General features: G+C 39.2%; 1 protein-coding gene across 1 annotated transcript; it reads left to right on the top strand.

Moving 5' to 3' along the window:
• The first annotated feature begins 6894 nt into the window (after window positions 1-6894).
• On the top strand, window positions 6895-8715 carry LOC110901874. Its single transcript, XM_022148638.1, has 3 exons — window positions 6895-7457; window positions 7551-8285; window positions 8583-8715. The coding sequence occupies exons 1-3, from the start codon at window positions 6895-6897 to the stop codon at window positions 8713-8715; spliced, it is 1431 nt and encodes a 476-aa protein (XP_022004330.1).
• Window positions 8716-19388: the final 10673 nt, after the last annotated feature.

The raw sequence follows: 19388 nt of genomic DNA on the forward strand, positions 1-19388 counted from the left end.
GGTTTCGGATCGCAACAGATTTTAGGCTGACAATGGGTGAATTTCTCAGCAGCTTTTCATCAGTTAACCGACCCATAACCAAACAGAACTTATGCCAAAACTGAATATCTGAAAACCAATTGGTTAATGTTCACCAAAAATCAAAAAAATTGTTTTGGTGAGGGCTAACCGGAACCTATGCCAAAACTGAATAACTGAAAACCAAACCGAACCCCTTGATGTACAATCTCTAAAAAAACAATTTTTTTAACCAACCCGAAACCCGTTCTGACCCGGACCCGTTCTGACCCGAACACGTTCCTACCTGAACCCGTTTTGACCCGAACCAAAACAACCCTTTTTTTATTTGACCCGTTTTGACCTGAACCCATTTTGACCCGAACCCATTTTGACCCATGACACAACCCGTCCCGGCCCGTTTGCCAGGTCTAATCGCAAAGTACATTGGTTAATCCAACAACATATATACGAATCATGCTTCAAATATAAAGACAACGACTTGAATTAATTAAACAGAAGACGTCTACATGCATCAAATATATATACGAGTCATTGAACCTAAACTACATAAGAAGACGACTGCATTAGCAGGTTCATATCTTCAAATCACAAAAAACACAACTCGATGATATCTTGAGATTGAGTTGCAGGTCCAATATACTGGGTTATAGTATCACTGAATTCTTCCACATACGATATAAAATATCAAAGTTAATAATATATGTATGACAAGATTGAACTGTCTCAAGATTACACAGTTACAGTAACTAGCATGGCATGAAACCTCTTTTCATGATTCAAATTAAATAAGAATAAGAAAAAGAAAAGAGAACAAGCGATCCAAATGAACTGGGAAATGCTTTAGTTCTCTCCTTTCTAAACCTTACTTGTGTGACTATAAAAATAAGATTATTTCAAACTTGTATACATAGAAAAGCGCACCCTTGCAGACCGCATACCAGCACCAATCATCAGAAGCCAACAGTCAAGTAAGCAGTTAACTCAGGACAGATCGTCACTTTGATGTGGCCCATAGTTGTCACAGGCGCAAAAGGTGAGCCTTGGGCCTAGACGCAAGGCGCTTAAAAAGCGAGGGCGCGTGACTACAGATAGTCTTAGAAATAGCACCTGCTGTGCTGGTGATCAAATGAAGAACAAATCATACATTAGATAGCACTTAAACCTAACTTCCCTTCAATTTGTTGGGTTTCAAGCTTCAATCACACACAAACACACAAAGATAAACTCACTAATAGATATTTCTTTTTACTACTTAAAACCCACAGGTTATTCATTCTCAAAGTCTGATATATATACAACTCGCTCGCCGCTTGTTTGGAAAATATAAAGTAGGACCGTTCAAATCGCTCGCCGCTTGTTTGGAAATTGCTCGGAAAATCCTCATTCGATTTGACGCTCGGTTGTAAATGAGCCGCTCTACTTGGTTCGGTTTGTAAACGAGCCAAGCATGAGCAAAGGTCCGCTCGGCTCGATTCGGATCGAATTATTATTTTTAATTAGTACATATATACAAATACATATACACATACATTGTTATTCATAAGAAAAATAATATGCCATGAAATGTGTCTGTTTTTAAAGACACAAAAACTTGAGACCTAACATTGTCACTATCTCTCTCAGCAAATTTAAATCGGGCGACACGGTTGTCCAAATCGCTCGATGCTCGCTCAGAATATTTACTGCTCAGAAAATCTAATGTGCCAAACAACTTCAACTTCATATAAAGTTTATCTTCATCAATATTTGATCTTTAGTGTTCAACCTTTTATTTTTAACTTTATATTATTAATTACATTTGATAGATTTTTGGATAATGAATATGGATCAAAGAAAGACTAACGAACCTCATATGTTATAAAATTTTAGATATGGATAAAAAGTAAAATTATTTGGGAGATACGGATAAGAATAAAATTTTCTAAGGCCAATGAGTTGTAAGATTAATTTTTTATAGAGAGTCCAATAGTTTTACAGTTTCGTATTTTTAAATATATACATATGTGTGTATGTGATGTTTAAGTTAAAAAAAAGAGTTAAATGTTTAGTTGGTCTTTGTGGTTTATAGATATTACAGACTTGGTCCTAAAACTTCAATAATTACAACGTTGGTCTTAATGGTTGTAATTTTTGCACACATGTGATTCTTATCACTAACCTATGTTAAGTTTTCTAGTTAAGTCTAGTTAGATGACCAAAGCACCCTTACTTGTAAGAAAAACAAAAAATAAAAAAGATGTTTAATTAAAACAATAAATCTTTGTGGGTCCCACCTCACCCCACTTCTTCTCCTACCTCAAACCTGACCACCATCACCACCACCACCACCGTCTCACAAACATTTCCGATTCATCGGGGTCTTAAGCGATTTCAAACATTACCAACAACGATTCACGCGTTTTGTATCAGTTCATGTTAGTAAACCAAGAATTCCCGCGAACAAACGAGAAATTCTGTATTGATTTACCTTAACTGTTGACAATCATCGTTTTTATTCACGATTCCGAATCCGTCAAACATCCTTAATATAGCACACATTTTCTAGTACAGAATCTACCAAATGAATGAATGAAATGGTTTAACCGAATCCTTGAGTTTTTATTATTGCAAATTAATTCCTAAACGGACCCAATCTTACCAAATTCGTTTCAAGAGTATATATATCAAACCCAGAACATTAGTCAGACCTTTAACCACACGATTTCACTTTCAATTCTTTTCTGCAAACGCACCCTGTGTTCATCGATCATAGCCGGATACGGTGAAGCTCCGGCCAAGTCAAATCTTTTCCGGCTTAGCCTCGTTGTGCCGATCGGAGTGGTGGCGGCGTGCCGATCGGGAAGAATGGGGTGGACCGGTTGGGCGGTAGTGGTTGCTGAAAGGGTAATTAAAGGTTGGGTAGTAATTGATATATTTTTTTTTAATTTTAAATGTTTGTTTAAGTATTTCTTATTGTATATTAAATGGACAAGGGTATTTGAATATTTCACACACACTAAACTGAATATTTTAACGGTCACCCATGATAAGGATCATCTGAGTGTAAAAATTGCTAACGGTCACCTATGATAAGGATCATCTGAGTGTAAAAATTACAACGATTGAAACAAACTCTGTAATTAGTGAACCCTTAGGACCAAATCTGCAATACAAACCACAGGGACCAATCAAACATACTCTTAAAAAAATTAGGTTATACATTAAACTATATATAAAAAATAAAAGAAAGGTAATGCATACGCGGAGTGATTTGATTGAATGGAACTAAGACTACACAGAGCGGAGGATCTTGAAAAGGGGGCGTTATGCGACATGTGAACGCCACGTCAGCACGCGTCTGAAAAATGACGTTGTGCGATGATGTGAGGAGTGGGACGGGGCGTGAAAGAGTAACGCTATTCAACACGTGACACACACTTGTTATTATTATTATTTTATTATTCAAAATTATATAAAATCTATTTAATTTAAAAGAAACATTAATACTAATTAAACAATAACATTAATAAAAAAACATTACATAATTTTAAAAATAAAAACATTACATAACTTAAAAAAAGAAACTAAAGAAAAAACATGAAATAATCTAAAAAAACATTATATAATTAAAATAAAATGTTAACCCTAATCATAATTAAACAAAAAATCTAACTACATGTTAAAACGTGTTTGAAGTCACTATTGTAGGTGTGTCTGTAGTTGATGAGGATGACTTGTATGATGTCATCTTCCGAAAGGTCACCACCGTCATTTTCCAACGCATTGTGTATCGTCTTAAATCTTTCACTATCCAAACAGACAGTCCTAAAATGTGAAGAACGTGCATCCACGGTTCGGGTGGTGTCACCCCTATGAATACAAAATTGTTGGAAAATATGCCCCCAAAACGTTCCCGAGAGATTACAAGGCTTGTAGTGGGTAAACGCTTCAACCTCCAATTCACACAACGTGATGTTCTCTTCTTCGGTCCACGGAATCGTTGCCATTTTTTTTTCCAAATTTTTGAGGTGAAAATGTGAAGAAAGTTAAAAGATAATGAGATGAATTGAGAGCGTTTGTAAAAAGAAAATGGTAGAATGGGTTTTGTTTATACCAGAGATGTTATTAATATTTAAAAAGTAATTTTTTTTAAATTAGACCGTTGGCACACAACGGTTATAACCCACATCCACCCATAACGTGCCACATCACCACTTCAAATGCCCCCATGCCGGTGAAATCTACCCGGCCTCTGAAGGGGTAAGGTCCCAAAAACCTCATAAAAAGGATTCGAGACCATACCACCAACTGGCCTTTCAACCCTTTTGACCTCGCGCGACCGCGCATTGGTCTTACAGAAGGGAGGAAGAAATCAACAAGCGATAGTCGCGCGCCCAAAGGAAAAGCATAAAATCCTCGCGCCGCCTTCCATTTAGCAAAGGGTGGAAACCCTGAAAATAATACTTCCGCTCATATGTCCAACCTTGGATACCATTTTACCCAGATTTGGGATTTATTCAGCTGTGTACACACAGTAAGGTGTCACACTAGATTACAGCAGTAATCTTCTAGAAAGAATACGATCGTGCACCACCCAGACGGTTATAACCGTCTGGACACGTGTCATTACCACAAACGTTTCTGAAATCACAACAATAGCATGTAATCGGGGAATGATCTCCACTTAAATCACTTTCCACGTGGCAACTCCCCAGCCATAGATCAAGTCATGATCCGTGTGCATTCACATCGGATCCAAGTAACTTAACGTGGATTTAAAGAACTTAACGGAAGGAAATGTAACCGCGACGGCGTTAGCATCTTCCGTTATCTTTTCAATAACAGATTTTCCCTCCCAAACTCCCGGTTATAAATACGAGAACTATTCAGGTATAAACTCAGATCACATTCACTTCTCAAATACTTATCTTCTCCATTACCAATACTTATTCTCACACCGGAGTCGGGTCAAGGAGAGAACCCTCTTCTCCCCTTGACGAGGCTAACGGTGCCCTGTTTTGCAGAATCACCGGAGAAGAAGCTCGGCAGCAACTGAACCAATCGAGAGAGAACTAACCCTTTTATGCGGATTCAAACCCCCTAGATATTTCGGTTCCGACCATTTATCTAGTGTTTCTTCATTGGCCCCCACCGTTTTCTCAGTTTTTCTAGTTTCTACCTCGTTTCGATTCAGTTCATTTTTCTGTTTTTGCACATGGCAGAAAACTCATCTTCTCACCGACAACCTGGTCCTCGACCAAACGTCGGAAACAATTTCCCAATAAAAGGATTCCTAGAACGTAGGGTTAACGGATGCCAAGCTGTTTTAAACACAATCACCAGATCTGATTCCCCAAACGTCAGATCTGGAGAAGAAATCAACACTACAGAATTGGACCCATCAACCTCACCTTGGGGGGACGTCCAATCCAGCCAGTACAAAGATAGCAGTCATCAGAAACAAATACACATGGTTCAAGGAGGTCCGTCACGAAGACCAAATAAACGAAATTATGATCAGCACTGGAGAGAACAAGTCGTGTTCCCTGTTGTTCCTGGGGGCCCTCAGGAAGAACGACCAGTAATTATCACTGGTATTTTTGGTCATTACCGAACGGACTATATGTTCATAGATCCAGGCAGCTCGATGGACATCATATACGAACAGTGCTTTAAACAGCTCGATTCAGAAGATAAAGCACATTTAGAACCGGTCGATTTTCCCCTCACCGGATTCTGTAATGAAGCTGTTTTTCCGTTAGGGAAAATCGCTTTCCCAGTGACCTTATCAGATGGCAAACATTCACGAACAGTTACAGTGAATTTCATGGTCATGCCAGCAACATCACGTCATGATATTTTGCTCGGGAGAAGGTCACAAAGAGAATTCAGCATGATCACTTCCATTCCACATGCTGCTTGTGGATTTCCGACAGAAACCGGAGTTGCAATTCTCTATTCAAGCAAAGAAGTCATGTCCGTAGACGATGAACCACCAGCAAAGGCAGTCAAAGCTTCGGCACCAAACGAACCAGAGAAATGGGTTCTGAACGGCGAGTACCCAGAGCAAACCATTCTGCTAGGACAAGCCATGTCACCAACAATACGCATGCAACTGAAAAAGTTGTTGTCTAACAACAAAGATATATTTGCCTGGTGCCCAGCAGACATGACTGGAGTTCCACGCGACATCACGCAACATTGTTTAAACATCAAACCATCAGTAGAGCCGGTTGCTCAGGGGAGGCGCAGCTTCAGTGAAGAAAAAGCAAAAGCGATGGACGAGCAAGTAACAGAGTTACTCAATGCGGGAATCCTGCGCGAAGTAAAATACCATACATGGGTTGCCAATCCAGTCATGGTACAAAAACATAGCGGCGGATGGAGAATGTGTGTAGACTTCAAAGACCTCAACAAAGCATGCCCCAGAGACTGCTACGCGCTTCCAGAGATAGACAAGAAAGTTGATTCTTTAGCATCGTTCAGATGGAAATGCTTTCTCGACTGTTATAAAGGCTACCACCAGGTTCAGGTAAAAAAGGAAGACGAAGAAAAAACCGCGTTCCGCACAGATAAAGGCATCTACTGCTACACAAAAATGCCGTTTGGTTTGCGCAACACAGGCGCGACGTATCAGCGCTTAATAGACACAGTCTTTAGCGAGGATATTGGCAAAACTGTCGAAGTATACATGGATGACCTCGTCATCATGAGCCATGAAGAGGAGACAATGCTCAACAATATCCAGCGCACGTTCGATTCCTTACGAAGCGTAAACTTAAAACTGAACCCGACAAAGTGCTCTTTCGGAATGGAAGAAGGAAAATTTTGGGTTTCATAGTTACCAAAGACGGCTTTAAGGTTAATCCGGAGAAAGTGCAGGCCATTCAGCTAATGCCATCACCTGCAACAGTCAAAGAAATGCAAAGGCTCGCCGGACGATTAGCAGCTTTGAACAGATTTTTGGCCAATCATGCGGCAAAATCTTATCCATTTATCAGTACGCTGCGAAACTGCGGAAAGAAAACTCCTTTTCAATGGACACCTGAAGCAGAAGCAGCATTCAAGCAAATGAAAGAATATTTAATTCAGTTACCAACACTGACTGCGCCAAAAGAAAAAGAACCATTAATCTTATACCTGTCAGCCGCGGAGGTAGCAGTAGGCGCAGTATTAATGGTAGAACGGGAAAACATCCAGACTCCAATCTACTATATCAGCAAAATGCTCACCGGCCCCGAAACCCGTTACTCAATGATAGAAAAACTGGTTCTAGCGCTAGTACACGCATCCAGACGTTTGCGTAGGTACTTTTCAGGCCATGTCATCACAGTTCTAACAAATTATCATTTGGGCCAAATCTTGTCAAAACCCGACGTGGCGGGAAGATTAGCTAAATGGGCCATTGAGCTGGGAGGCTACAACATTTTTTACAGACCAAGACCACCAATCAAAGGGTAAGTTCTAGCAGACTTCGCCACTAAAGTTCCCATCGATAAAATACAAGAATGTGAGGCAATCCAGAACCCGACGCCTGTTTTTGACGACAGAGTCTGGACCCTACACACAGATGGTGCTTCTAATGACGACGGAGCAGGAGCAGGTCTCCGATTAGTCAGTCCGGATAATCACGAACTTACATACGCCATACGCTTAGATTTCCAAAGCACCAACAATGAAGCAGAATACGAAGCATTTTTAGCAGGTCTTCGTCTAGCACTCAAAATGGGGGCAAGAAACCTTGAAGCCAATGTTGACTCAAAGTTAGTAGCTGGACAAGTTAACGGTCGTTATGACGCGGAGGGAGAAGCTATGGCATTGTACCTTGAACAAGCGCGGATGTTGATCAACCAATTTCAAACATTCAAAGTCAATCACATAAACAGAAGCGAGAACAAGCATGCTGACGCGCTAAGCAAGTTAGCTGCTACCAGCTTTAAACACTTAGCAAAGGAGGTACGCATAGAGGTATTATCCAATCCTTCCATTCATCTCAAGCAAGTAAGCGTCATAGAAATGGGAAATCCATCCTGGATGTCTCCAATTATTTTGTACCTTCAACACGGAAAACTCCCGGAAGGAAAAGCAGAAGCCCGAAAAATACAGCACAAAGCAATAAACTACGAGATGGCAGATGGCGTCCTTTATCGAAAATCATTCATGGGCCCATTACTACGTCGTGTTGATAAAACAGACGCTCAGTACCTAGTCAGAGAAATCCATGAGGGATTATGCGGGATACACGCAGGACCGCGCATGGTCGTAGCGAAAATAATGAACGCCGGGTACTACTGGCCAGGAATGCACATGGACGCGGTGGATCTATTAAGAAGATGCGAAGCATGTCAACGTCACGCACCAAAGACACTTCGACCCAAAAATCCGCTAATTCCCGTTACTTCCGCTTGGCCTTTCCAACAGTGGGGCATCGATCTTGTCGGCCCATTTCCTGACGCGCCAGAAGCAGTAAAATTCATCATCGTTGCGGTGGATTACTTCACAAAATGGGTGGAAGCTAAAGCTTTTGCCTCAACAACAGCAATGGTAATCCGCAAATTTATATGGGAACATATCATTTGCAGATTTGGATTACCATTGCGCATTATTTCCGACAATGGTACAAACTTCGCCGCGGAAGACCTTCAAAAATGGTTCAAAGAAATGAAAATCGAGCACAACTTTGCCTCCGTTGCGCATCCTCAAGCGAACGGTTAGGTAGAAAGCATAAACAAACAAATCGTTGATGACATAAAAGCGCGATTTGGCACAGCGCGCAGAGGATGGGTTGACGAACTTCCCAGCATCCTCTGGGCGCATCGAACAATGCCAAAGACTAGCACCGGAGAAACTCCGTTCAGTCTAGTCTATGGCTCAGAGGCCGTCATTCCAGCAGAAATAGGCCTACCATCACCGCGCATGTTGGCTATGGAAAAACAGAACAACGAACAAGAACAGAGACTGGATTTGGATCTTCTGGAAGAAAGGCGCGAGAACGCTGCCCCGGAGATATTACAATGCGCGTGTGCGTGTTTGCACCTTCGTCCCCGGAGATTTTGTCTTGCGTGACAACGAGGCTTCAAACGCCGAAAAACCTGGCAAATTAGCGCCAAGATGGGAAGGACCATACGTCATTAACGAAGTCTTAGGAAAGGGGGCATATACCCTAAAAAGGATAGATGGGACCCTAGTTCCCCGTACCTGGAACGCACAACAGTTGCGCAGGTGTTACATGTGAACCAAGTCTACAAAAGCGGAAAGAACATACAGGCAATATATTTCCTTATTATATCTTGTATCACAAGCCTTGCGCTCTTATCAATACAAACATCACTTTTACTTACGTCACTGTTTATTACAAATTGCATGAAATTTCTTTGGTTCGCGAAAACGATATGGTCAAACATTGTACACCTCATGAACAGTCTAAAAACAGACAAACTGTTGACAAACGTTCACACATGAGCACAATACCATTCCTCATTCGCCTTACCTATCCAAAGTAATTATACACATGCAACATATTGTAATCCACATATACAAGAATTAAACCCCATGGGAACAGAAGTATATCATAATATACATTATCAAAAAAGTGTAACATGAACACTTAACAAGATCATAGCAATGATCTTCAAAAAAAAAAAAACCCTGTTCAGTACCAAAAGCTTACAACAAAAAAGCATTAACAAAAGACAGAAGCAGGCCCTTAGTTTGAAAATCTAATCAGCACCGGAACCATCGTCAACAATAGACACCTGTCCAATCCGACGAATTTTCCGGCGTCGATACACCAACCGGCATTCCCCTCTCTGAAGCATCGGAAATCGGACCATCAACCCATCGACATCTAGTGCAGTATCAGCACCAGCAGTAACATCAGTATGCTGAGAAACCTTGCAATCAGAATCAACAACTACAGGGGAAGCAGGTTTGACCAGCTTCTTTATCGGAACAATGGTAAGTGGTGGTGAACGAGAAAGAAGTACGAGACCTTCAGCAGCGTCGTACACTCTAAGAGCATCTAGCAAGAGACGAGTATGGTAAGAACGTTTCATCTTCTTTGATAAAAATCAACTAAGAAAACCAAGTGTCTCGAAAATACATATATATAAAGAGAACTCAACCTCGAGAAAGGAGAAATCTATCATTAACTGTCAGAATTATGTCACATCCAAACGGCGCTATAGGAACCAGAGTCATTTCTTCATTAATGAAGCCTGACAAAGCGCCATTACAAATCTCAAGACCAATGAGAAAAATACCCACTCTTACTGACAGTCGACGTCATTACATGTCAGAGCATGATTACAAGTCACATTTTTTTCCCTTAAAAAAAAAAATCTTTATAAAATTCAATCTTCTCACAGAAGATTTTTAAATTTTTCGCGCCAAAAAACATTTCTCTCTCCTAAGTCTAGTGCTCCACTTATTTGCATAAGTACAACACTAGACTGGGGGAACTTGAAGGGGTAAGGTCCCAAAAACCTCATAAAAAGGATTCGAGACCATACCACCAACTGGCCTTTCAACCCTTTTGACCTCGCGCGACCGCGCATTGGTCTTACAGAAGGGAGGAAGAAATCAACAAGCGATAGTCGCGCGCCCAAAGGAAAAGCATAAAATCCTCGCGCCGCCTTCCATTTAGCAAAGGGTGGAAACCCTGAAAATAATACTTCCGCCCATATGTCCAACCTTGGATACCATTTTACCCAGACTTGGGATTTATTCAGCTGTGTACACACAGTAAGGTGTCACACTAGATTACAACAGTAATCTTCTAGAAAGAATACGATCGTGCACCACCCAGACGGTTATAACCGTCTGGACACGTGTCATTACCACAAACGTTTCTGAAATCACAACAATAGCATGTAATCGGGGAATGATCTCCACTTAAATCACTTTCCACGTGGCAACTCCCCAGCCATAGATCAAGTCATGATCCGTGTGCATTCACATCGGATCCAGGTAACTTAACGTGGATTTAAAGAACTTAACGGAAGGAAATGTAACCGCGACGGCGTTAGCATCTTTCGTTATCTTTTCAATAACAGATTTTCCCTCCCAAACTCCCGCTTATAAATACGAGAACTATTCAGGTATAAACTCAGATCACATTCACTTCTCAAATACTTATCTTCTCCATTACCAATACTTATTCTCACACCGGAGTCGGGTCAAGGAGAGAACCCTCTTCTCCCCTTGACGAGGCTAACGGTGCTCTGTTTTGCAGAATCACCGGAGAAGAAGCTCGGCAGCAACTAAACCAATCGAGAGAGAACTAACCCTTTTATGCGGATTCAAACCCCCTAGATATTTCGGTTCCGACCATTTATCTAGTGTTTCTTCAGCCTCCAACCCCACGCCGCCTTCCATGCCGTTGGCAGGCCTGTTAAAAACAATGGTATGATGATTGATGAACAGAAAATAACAATCACAAACACAGAAATAGCGACAAAACGTGACCAAAAATCTTATTAACCCAAACCAAAATATTACCCCCCAATTTCCCAAATAGATCTTACAAATATAAGATCTAAACAAGTACAGAACGATACAGAAATACAGAACGAATGATGATCATCCACTGATGATCATCTACCAAGTCACCACAACAATCTCTCAACAACAGAGAGATGATCGCCAAGAACACAGCGTACAAAACTCTAGAAAACCCTAGAAGATACAGAGAGAAAATGGGAAAGTAAACAAAACAATAATGCAGATCATCTAGATATTTCCACTGTTTTATACTTCCAAGATAGCCAAGATACACTCCAGTCCCTGAAGTATAACAATCCTCACCGTAAACCTCCAAATGTTACATCAAGACCCCTTAAGTAGTTGCAACAACCTGTAACATTTAACAACCCATAAAACCATACAACAGGCCTGTTTATAGGCCCAAATATAAGTCCAATATTTCCAGTCCAGTACAAATGATAAAGCCCGAATGAATGATAAACAAAACAAGACCTTTTAACATCCCCCCTTCATTCAAACGGCTTTAAACAAATTTACCAAACCCAGCTTTGTACAAAAAACTTCATGCATACTTGCACTCAAACCTTTTGTAAAAATGTCTGCAAGTTGACTTTCAGAGTCAACTTTCACAGTTTGTATAAAACCTGAACTTATTTTTTCCCTAAGGAAATATAAATCCAGTTCGAAATGCTTTGTTCTCTCATGGAAAACCGGGTTAGCAGCAATAGATATAGCTGCACTGCTATCACAGTATAATCTAACAGGAATCTTACAATTAAGACCAAGTTCACTTAACAGATTTACAATCCAAACAACCTCACACGTAGCTGAACACATGGCCCTGTATTCAGCCTCTCCAGATGACCTGGACACAGTACTCTGCTTTTTACTCTTCCAGGAAATCAAATTTTGACCCAGAAAAATACAATACCCAGTGATAGACTTTCTAGTGTTAAGACACTTTCCCCAATCAGAGTCAGCAAAACATGTAATATTGAAATCATCACTTTTCCTGAACCACAACCCCTGTCCAGGACATAATTTAAGATATCTCAACAGCCTTAAGGCAATTTTGAGATGAGACATACATGGTTTATGCATATATTGACTAAGAACTTGAACAGCATAGCATATATCAGGTCGAGTTAATGACAAGTAGATAAGTTTCCCTATTAACTTTTGGTAGTTTGTAATATCAACCAACTCTTCTTTATCATTGCTCATTTTACTATTAACCACATGACTCAGCTCAATAGGGGTATTTACCGGCTTACAACCAAGATAACCAAATTCAGACAAAAGGTCTAAGCAATACTTACGCTGATTCAAACACACACCAGTTTCATTATAAACAACTTCTAAGCCCAGAAAATACTTTAGAACCCCCAAGTCCTTTATTTGAAAACTTTCGCTTAAAAGACTTTTTACCCTATTTATTTCTGAAAGGCTGTTCCCTGTAACAACTATGTCATCTACATACACTAACAAAGCTACAAAAACAGAACTTTTGTTCAACACATACAACGAATGATCACATTGACTTTGAACAAATCCAACACTAATTAAGACATTAGTCAACTTCTCATTCCACTTCCTAGGGGCCTGTTTCAGCCCATATAAGGATTTGACAAGTTTACACACCTTTTTATCATTTTTTGAGTAGTAACCCTCAGGAAGATTCATATACACATCCTCAGATATAGATCCATACAAGAAAGCGTTATTAACATCAAGCTGATACAATGTCCAGCCATTTTGAATGGCTAGACTTATTATACACCTAACAGTTACCATTTTCACAACCGGAGAAAACGTTTCCCCAAAATCCAAACCCTCCCGTTGGTTATAACCCTTTGCAACCAACCTGGCTTTGTATCTTTCTATTTCCCCGTTAGCCTTATACTTTATTTTAAAAACCCATTTGCATCCTATAGGTTTTCTATTAGCAGGTAAATCTACAACAGTCCAGGTTTGGTTTCTAAGTAAAGCTTCCATTTCCAAGTTCATAGCTTCAACCCATTTAGGGTCTTTTGAAGCTTCACTAAAACTGTTTGGTTCAACAGACTTATTCAGATTACTAATAAAACACACAGATTCTTTAGACAGGCACGAATAATTAACCACTTTGTTTATATCATATTTCACACAACTATTAAGCACAAAATCTTGAAAATGTTTTGGAACAGAAGAAGACCTAGTAGACCTTCTAACACTAACAACAGTTCCCTCAGATGGGTTGATCTCATCATTTGACACAGCCGTGTCCTCTGCCACGCCTGACTCCTCTCTATCACTACTATCTACACTAGACCCTATGTTATGACCTAAATCAACTGGTCCAGGAGTGGCAGAAGTAGAGGGAATCGGCTGCTGATCCTCACTGACTATGTCATGAGATCTTTGTTCACCCTCTTCATCATTGGGAGTTTGAGGAATTTCAGTTGAAAATGCTTCATACAGATCAAAGAAGTTTACATGATTTAAACCTTTATCTACACCAACATTACCCATATCAACACCAAGGAGTTTAGACTTGAAAGGAAACACATGTTCATAAAATTTTACATCTCTAGAAAAAAACACCCTTTTTTCATCTAAACTCCACAGTTTATACCCTTTTTTCACACTTGAATATCCAATTAAAACACACTTATCAGCATGATAAGCAAACTTATCAGATTCATTTAACACTGTACTGAAGCATAAACACCCAAAAGACCTCAAATGAGACAAGGAGGGTTCAAAACCAAACATCAACTCATATGGACTCTTACCTCCTAACACAGACGAAGGAAGCCTGTTAATCAAATACACAGCAGTTAGAACACAATCACTCCAAAACCTCAGTGGTAGCCCACCCTGAAACATCAACGCCCTGGCTATGTTTAAAAGATGTCTATGTTTACGTTCAACTACACCATTTTGCTGTGGTGTATATGAACAGGAGGTTTGATGCAAAATACCTTTTTGTTTCATAAAACCGTTCATCTGATTATTTACAAATTCAGTCCCATTATCACTACGAAACACTTTCACTTTAGTTTTAAACTGAGTTAAGATAAGCTCATAAAAATCTTTTAAATTTTCGAAAACCTCCATTTTATTTTTAAGAAGGTAACACCAAACAGATCTAGTATAGTCATCAACTACAGTTAAGAAATACTTGTATCCTTCATAACTTGTAACCCTATAAGGACCCCATAAGTCTAAGTGCACTAAATCACCAATGCTCTTAGACTTATGATCACTCAACGGAAATGGCACTCTAACTTGCTTTGACTTATGACAAATTTCACATGGATCATGCTCAACAGTTTTAATTTCAAGCTTATCTTTTAACACAGCCAGAACTTGATCAGAAGGGTGGCCTAACCTACTGTGCCACACATTAGATTTAGCAACACTATTATAACACAAATTTACACTATTACCATGTCTACCCACATAATACAGCCCGTTATCCTGGTTACCAATCACCAGGACTTTCTTTGATTTCAAATCCTGTAACATACAATTACTTTCATTAAACAATACAGCAATATTATTGTCTTTTGCTAACTTATGCACTGAAAGCAGATTGACACTATAATCAGGAACAAAGAAAACATCTTTTAATACAACATTATTAATCAGTTTTAATTCACCAATCTTTATGACGTTTACACTAGTTCCATTAGGATGACCAACTTTTAAACCACATTCAGAAACATCAACACAATTAAACATATCCTTATCAGTATTAACCATATGTTGATTTGCTCCCGAATCAACAACCCATCTATAACCATGTTCAAAATTAACAAAACTAGAACAGCTAACAAAACTATTCACATAACCAGACTCACCTGCCATGTTAGACTTTTGCTGCTCTCCTTCTGACTTTTCACCAATTAAACTCATCAACTTAGTAATCTGCTCAGAAGTAAAAGGAAGAGCAGATGCAACAGAACTAGAAGGAGCAGCAGATTGGTTTGACCTACTATTCACATTGTTTCTACCTGACTGACCTACAGATCTCTTTTTCATACCAGGAGGGTATCCAATTATCTCAAAACATCGATCAACAGTATGACCCATCATATTACAATGAGTACATTTCAACACAGAGTTAGAACCCCTAAAATTTCTCCTAGATGAACTTTGATTAGGTTGACTAGATCTAGCAACATAAGAAACACTTTGACTCTTAGACCCACTACTAGAGAGTCTATGTGACTCCTCTCTTGAAACAATAGAAAAAGCAACTTTAACCGATGGAAATGACTCTCTTGTTAAAATATTGGTTCTCACAGGCTGATATACATCATCCAGCCCCATGAGAAACTGCATTAATTTTATAAGAGCAGAAAAGTCATTATAATCCTTAGCAGCTTGACAAGAACATGAAGGCAATTGAAGCATTGCATCAAACTGCTTCCACATTGTTGTCAACCTGTTATAATACTCAGCAACAGTACTACCATTTTGAGCAATACAGTTTATCTTTTTATACAGATCATAGACAACAGAACCATCAATTTTATCAAAAGACTCTTTTAAATCAGTCCATACTTCAGAAGCTAATTTTGAAAAAACTTGACCAAGAAACAGTTCTTCTGAAATAGAATTCAATAACCAAGTAAGCACAACAGAATTGCACCTATCCCATTGAGCTGCTAATATTTCATCATCCTTAGACTTTTCCACCTTACCATCTATAAACCCATACTTGTTTTTAGCTTCTAAAGCCAATTTCATGGCACTAGACCACACAGCATAATTTTCAGTACCTTTGAGTTTAACACTAACAATGGTCAAACTACTGGAGTCACTAGGATGTAAGTACAATGGATCTCCTATATCCAGTTTACCAATCAAAGTCTGAGAAGTACTAGGAGCACTTTCAGGAGGCATAATGACAACAACAATAAAACACCAAATATACAAGCAGATAATCAGAAAGTGAACAACAAGAACCACTCAAAAAACCAAATAACCAAACACACAAAGGCGAAACTGAGTCAGGGACCAGATTCCAGGTTCATCACTCAAAGGTGCCTGGACAAGCCTTTACTCAGGAGCCAAACAATATCAGACAACTAAAAACAACCAAGAACAAATATATGTGCCGGTCCTCACTACCCCGACTTCAACTAAACCAATCAACAGAAATAAAAGAGAGAGAGATAGAACAATCTTACAGTGGGTGCAAGCAAACCTTCAAAGAACACCAGATCTGTAGTTTTCAAGAACTACTGGATCTGATGTAAGAAAACCCTTCTGGCTAGTTTGCCCTAGATCTTCTAAGGATCTAGAGACCAACACAGAAGTCTTGACAAACAGAAGATACAAAGAACCTCCAGAGAATGCCCAGATCCTTCAACAACCACCAACCCTAGGTTAGGGTTCCAATCAACACCACCAAGAACAACCAGATCTAACCAGATCTGGTATCAACAAAAGTTTCCGAGCACAGAAACCCTAAACAAACAACAACAAAAAACTTAATCAGAAAACACAAGACTAATCGCAGCGGATATACAACCAGATCATCAACAGGAGCTCAATAGCTCTGATACCATGTTAAAAACAATGGTATGATGATTGATGAACAGAAAATAACAATCACAAACACAGAAATAGCGACAAAACGTGACCAAAAATCTTATTAACCCAAACCAAAATATTACCCCCCAATTTCCCAAATAGATCTTACAAATATAAGATCTAAACAAGTACAGAACGATACAGAAATACAGAACGAATGATGATCATCCACTGATGATCATCTACCAAGTCACCACAACAATCTCTCAACAACAGAGAGATGATCGCCAAGAACACAGCGTACAAAACTCTAGAAAACCCTAGAAGATACAGAGAGAAAATGGGAAAGTAAACAAAACAATAATGCAGATCATCTAGATATTTCCACTGTTTTATACTTCCAAGATAGCCAAGATACACTCCAGTCCCTGAAGTATAACAATCCTCACCGTAAACCTCCAAATGTTACATCAAGACCCCTTAAGTAGTTGCAACAACCTGTAACATTTAACAACCCATAAAACCATACAACAGGCCTGTTTATAGGCCCAAATATAAGTCCAATATTTCCAGTCCAGTACAAATGATAAAGCCCGAATGAATGATAAACAAAACAAGACCTTTTAACAAGGCCGATGTGCAACGACGGAACTAGCCTAAAAAGGTAGGGGTATCCTATTTTTCTTAGGATAAGGGGTATCCTTTATATAACAGAAATGGAGTTGAGGGTATTTTTATACTGCAGAAATGGAGTTAAGGGGTATTTTTACACTACAGAGACGGGGTTGAGGAGTAGCCATGCTACCCCTATTAACACTCTATGTCCGGCACTGCCGATGTGCACGGCGTGAAAAGACCACGACACCATAATTCTATATCCACACCGTATGGTCTAAAACAAAATAAATATTGAATTCTTCACCACGCTCGTTGCTATGCTATTACGCTCCATCCACGTGAATCAATTATATAAAAGGTATTTTAGAGTCTTTACTCGTTATCAAAAATAACATATTTGGGTTTAGCTTAAAAAATAATAAGTGTGAGATGTATAATTGTCGATTTGTAAAATTTTATTGACAATTTTACAAAATTTCTTTTTGTAGTTGATTATATAAATAACCCTGCTGCGGGGTGTGGAAGGGCTTGGTTGGGGGCTTTGCTCGACACGTGACGAGTGTAAGATCCACAAGTTTATGGTGAAAAATGTGAGGTGTGGTGTGGCGTGGCTTAACTTGGCGTGACCAGCCATGTAAACTTTTTTTTACTTAAAGTAGCCAACCAAAGCAAACCCACACAATTTATATAATTTAGACAGAAAACATTAAAATTCAAATATGCACCTTGAAAATGTAGACACCATATGCTAACCGCTGCTTGTTTTGATTCATAAACTAGGGGTTTGCATTGCATGCACCCAGCACCCATAGATTCCCTTGGGACAAAACAACCTTTCCTTTTTTAAACACTTTACACTAGACAATCAAACTCATTTTTTGATATTTACATCATCAACATTTCCATTTTTATCTAGCCACCAAAAATGGATGTGTTTATCCCAGAAGAATTCATGGTGAAGCGAAGAATAGAGAAGAAGGCGGCGGCTTCCGGTGCAAAAGCCGGTGCCGGATCTAACGCCTGCAAGAATGATAACAATGTCGAGAAGTTGGCGAAACGATTAAACGAGCTTAAGGCTCATCAAAACGAGTATGGATTTGGTGAAAACTCCGGTTTTAATTTTTGCTTCTGGCCTTGAGAATTTAGGGGTGTTCATCGGGTCGGTGTTGTAAATAGTTTTTTCCTTTAGTGTATCCCAATGTAGTATTCGATATCTATTAACCAATTTTGTTTTTTTTCGTCGGTGATACTCATTTGTTTAATTTTTTAGTTTAATTTCCATACTGGTTAGAAAAAGAGGGAAGTTCTCTCATCTTTGAATTCAATATGCAACAAAGTAATTAAACATTGTGATCATATCTTATCTACCTTCATAGACTACTACACCACCGACCATTTGTGACGAAGTGACTATTTGCGACAAAGAAAGATAATTGGTAACTAAGAAATGACACCAGGGTTTAATATATGCTAAAGGTTCAACTTGTTTAATAAATGGTTCAAGACTTGATTGGAAGGTTCAATCAATAATTGTATGGTTCAAATATTACAATCCATAACAATGTCACTCGGATAAATCTATTAAAACCCACTTCCAATTATGGATGGTATTAGGCCGGGTTTTGGTAAATTCACTTCCATATCCGACTAAAACACCGTTTCACGCTGTTACTTGTTGTCCATCAAGTTTGCGGGTACAACCGCGAGCATCCGGCATACCTATTTATGTTCTTATGTAGTTAATGATAGACTTCGTATGA

This window comes from Helianthus annuus, chromosome 13 (assembly GCF_002127325.2).
Source record: "Helianthus annuus cultivar XRQ/B chromosome 13, HanXRQr2.0-SUNRISE, whole genome shotgun sequence".
In the NCBI taxonomy this organism is placed as follows: Eukaryota; Viridiplantae; Streptophyta; class Magnoliopsida; order Asterales; family Asteraceae; genus Helianthus; species Helianthus annuus.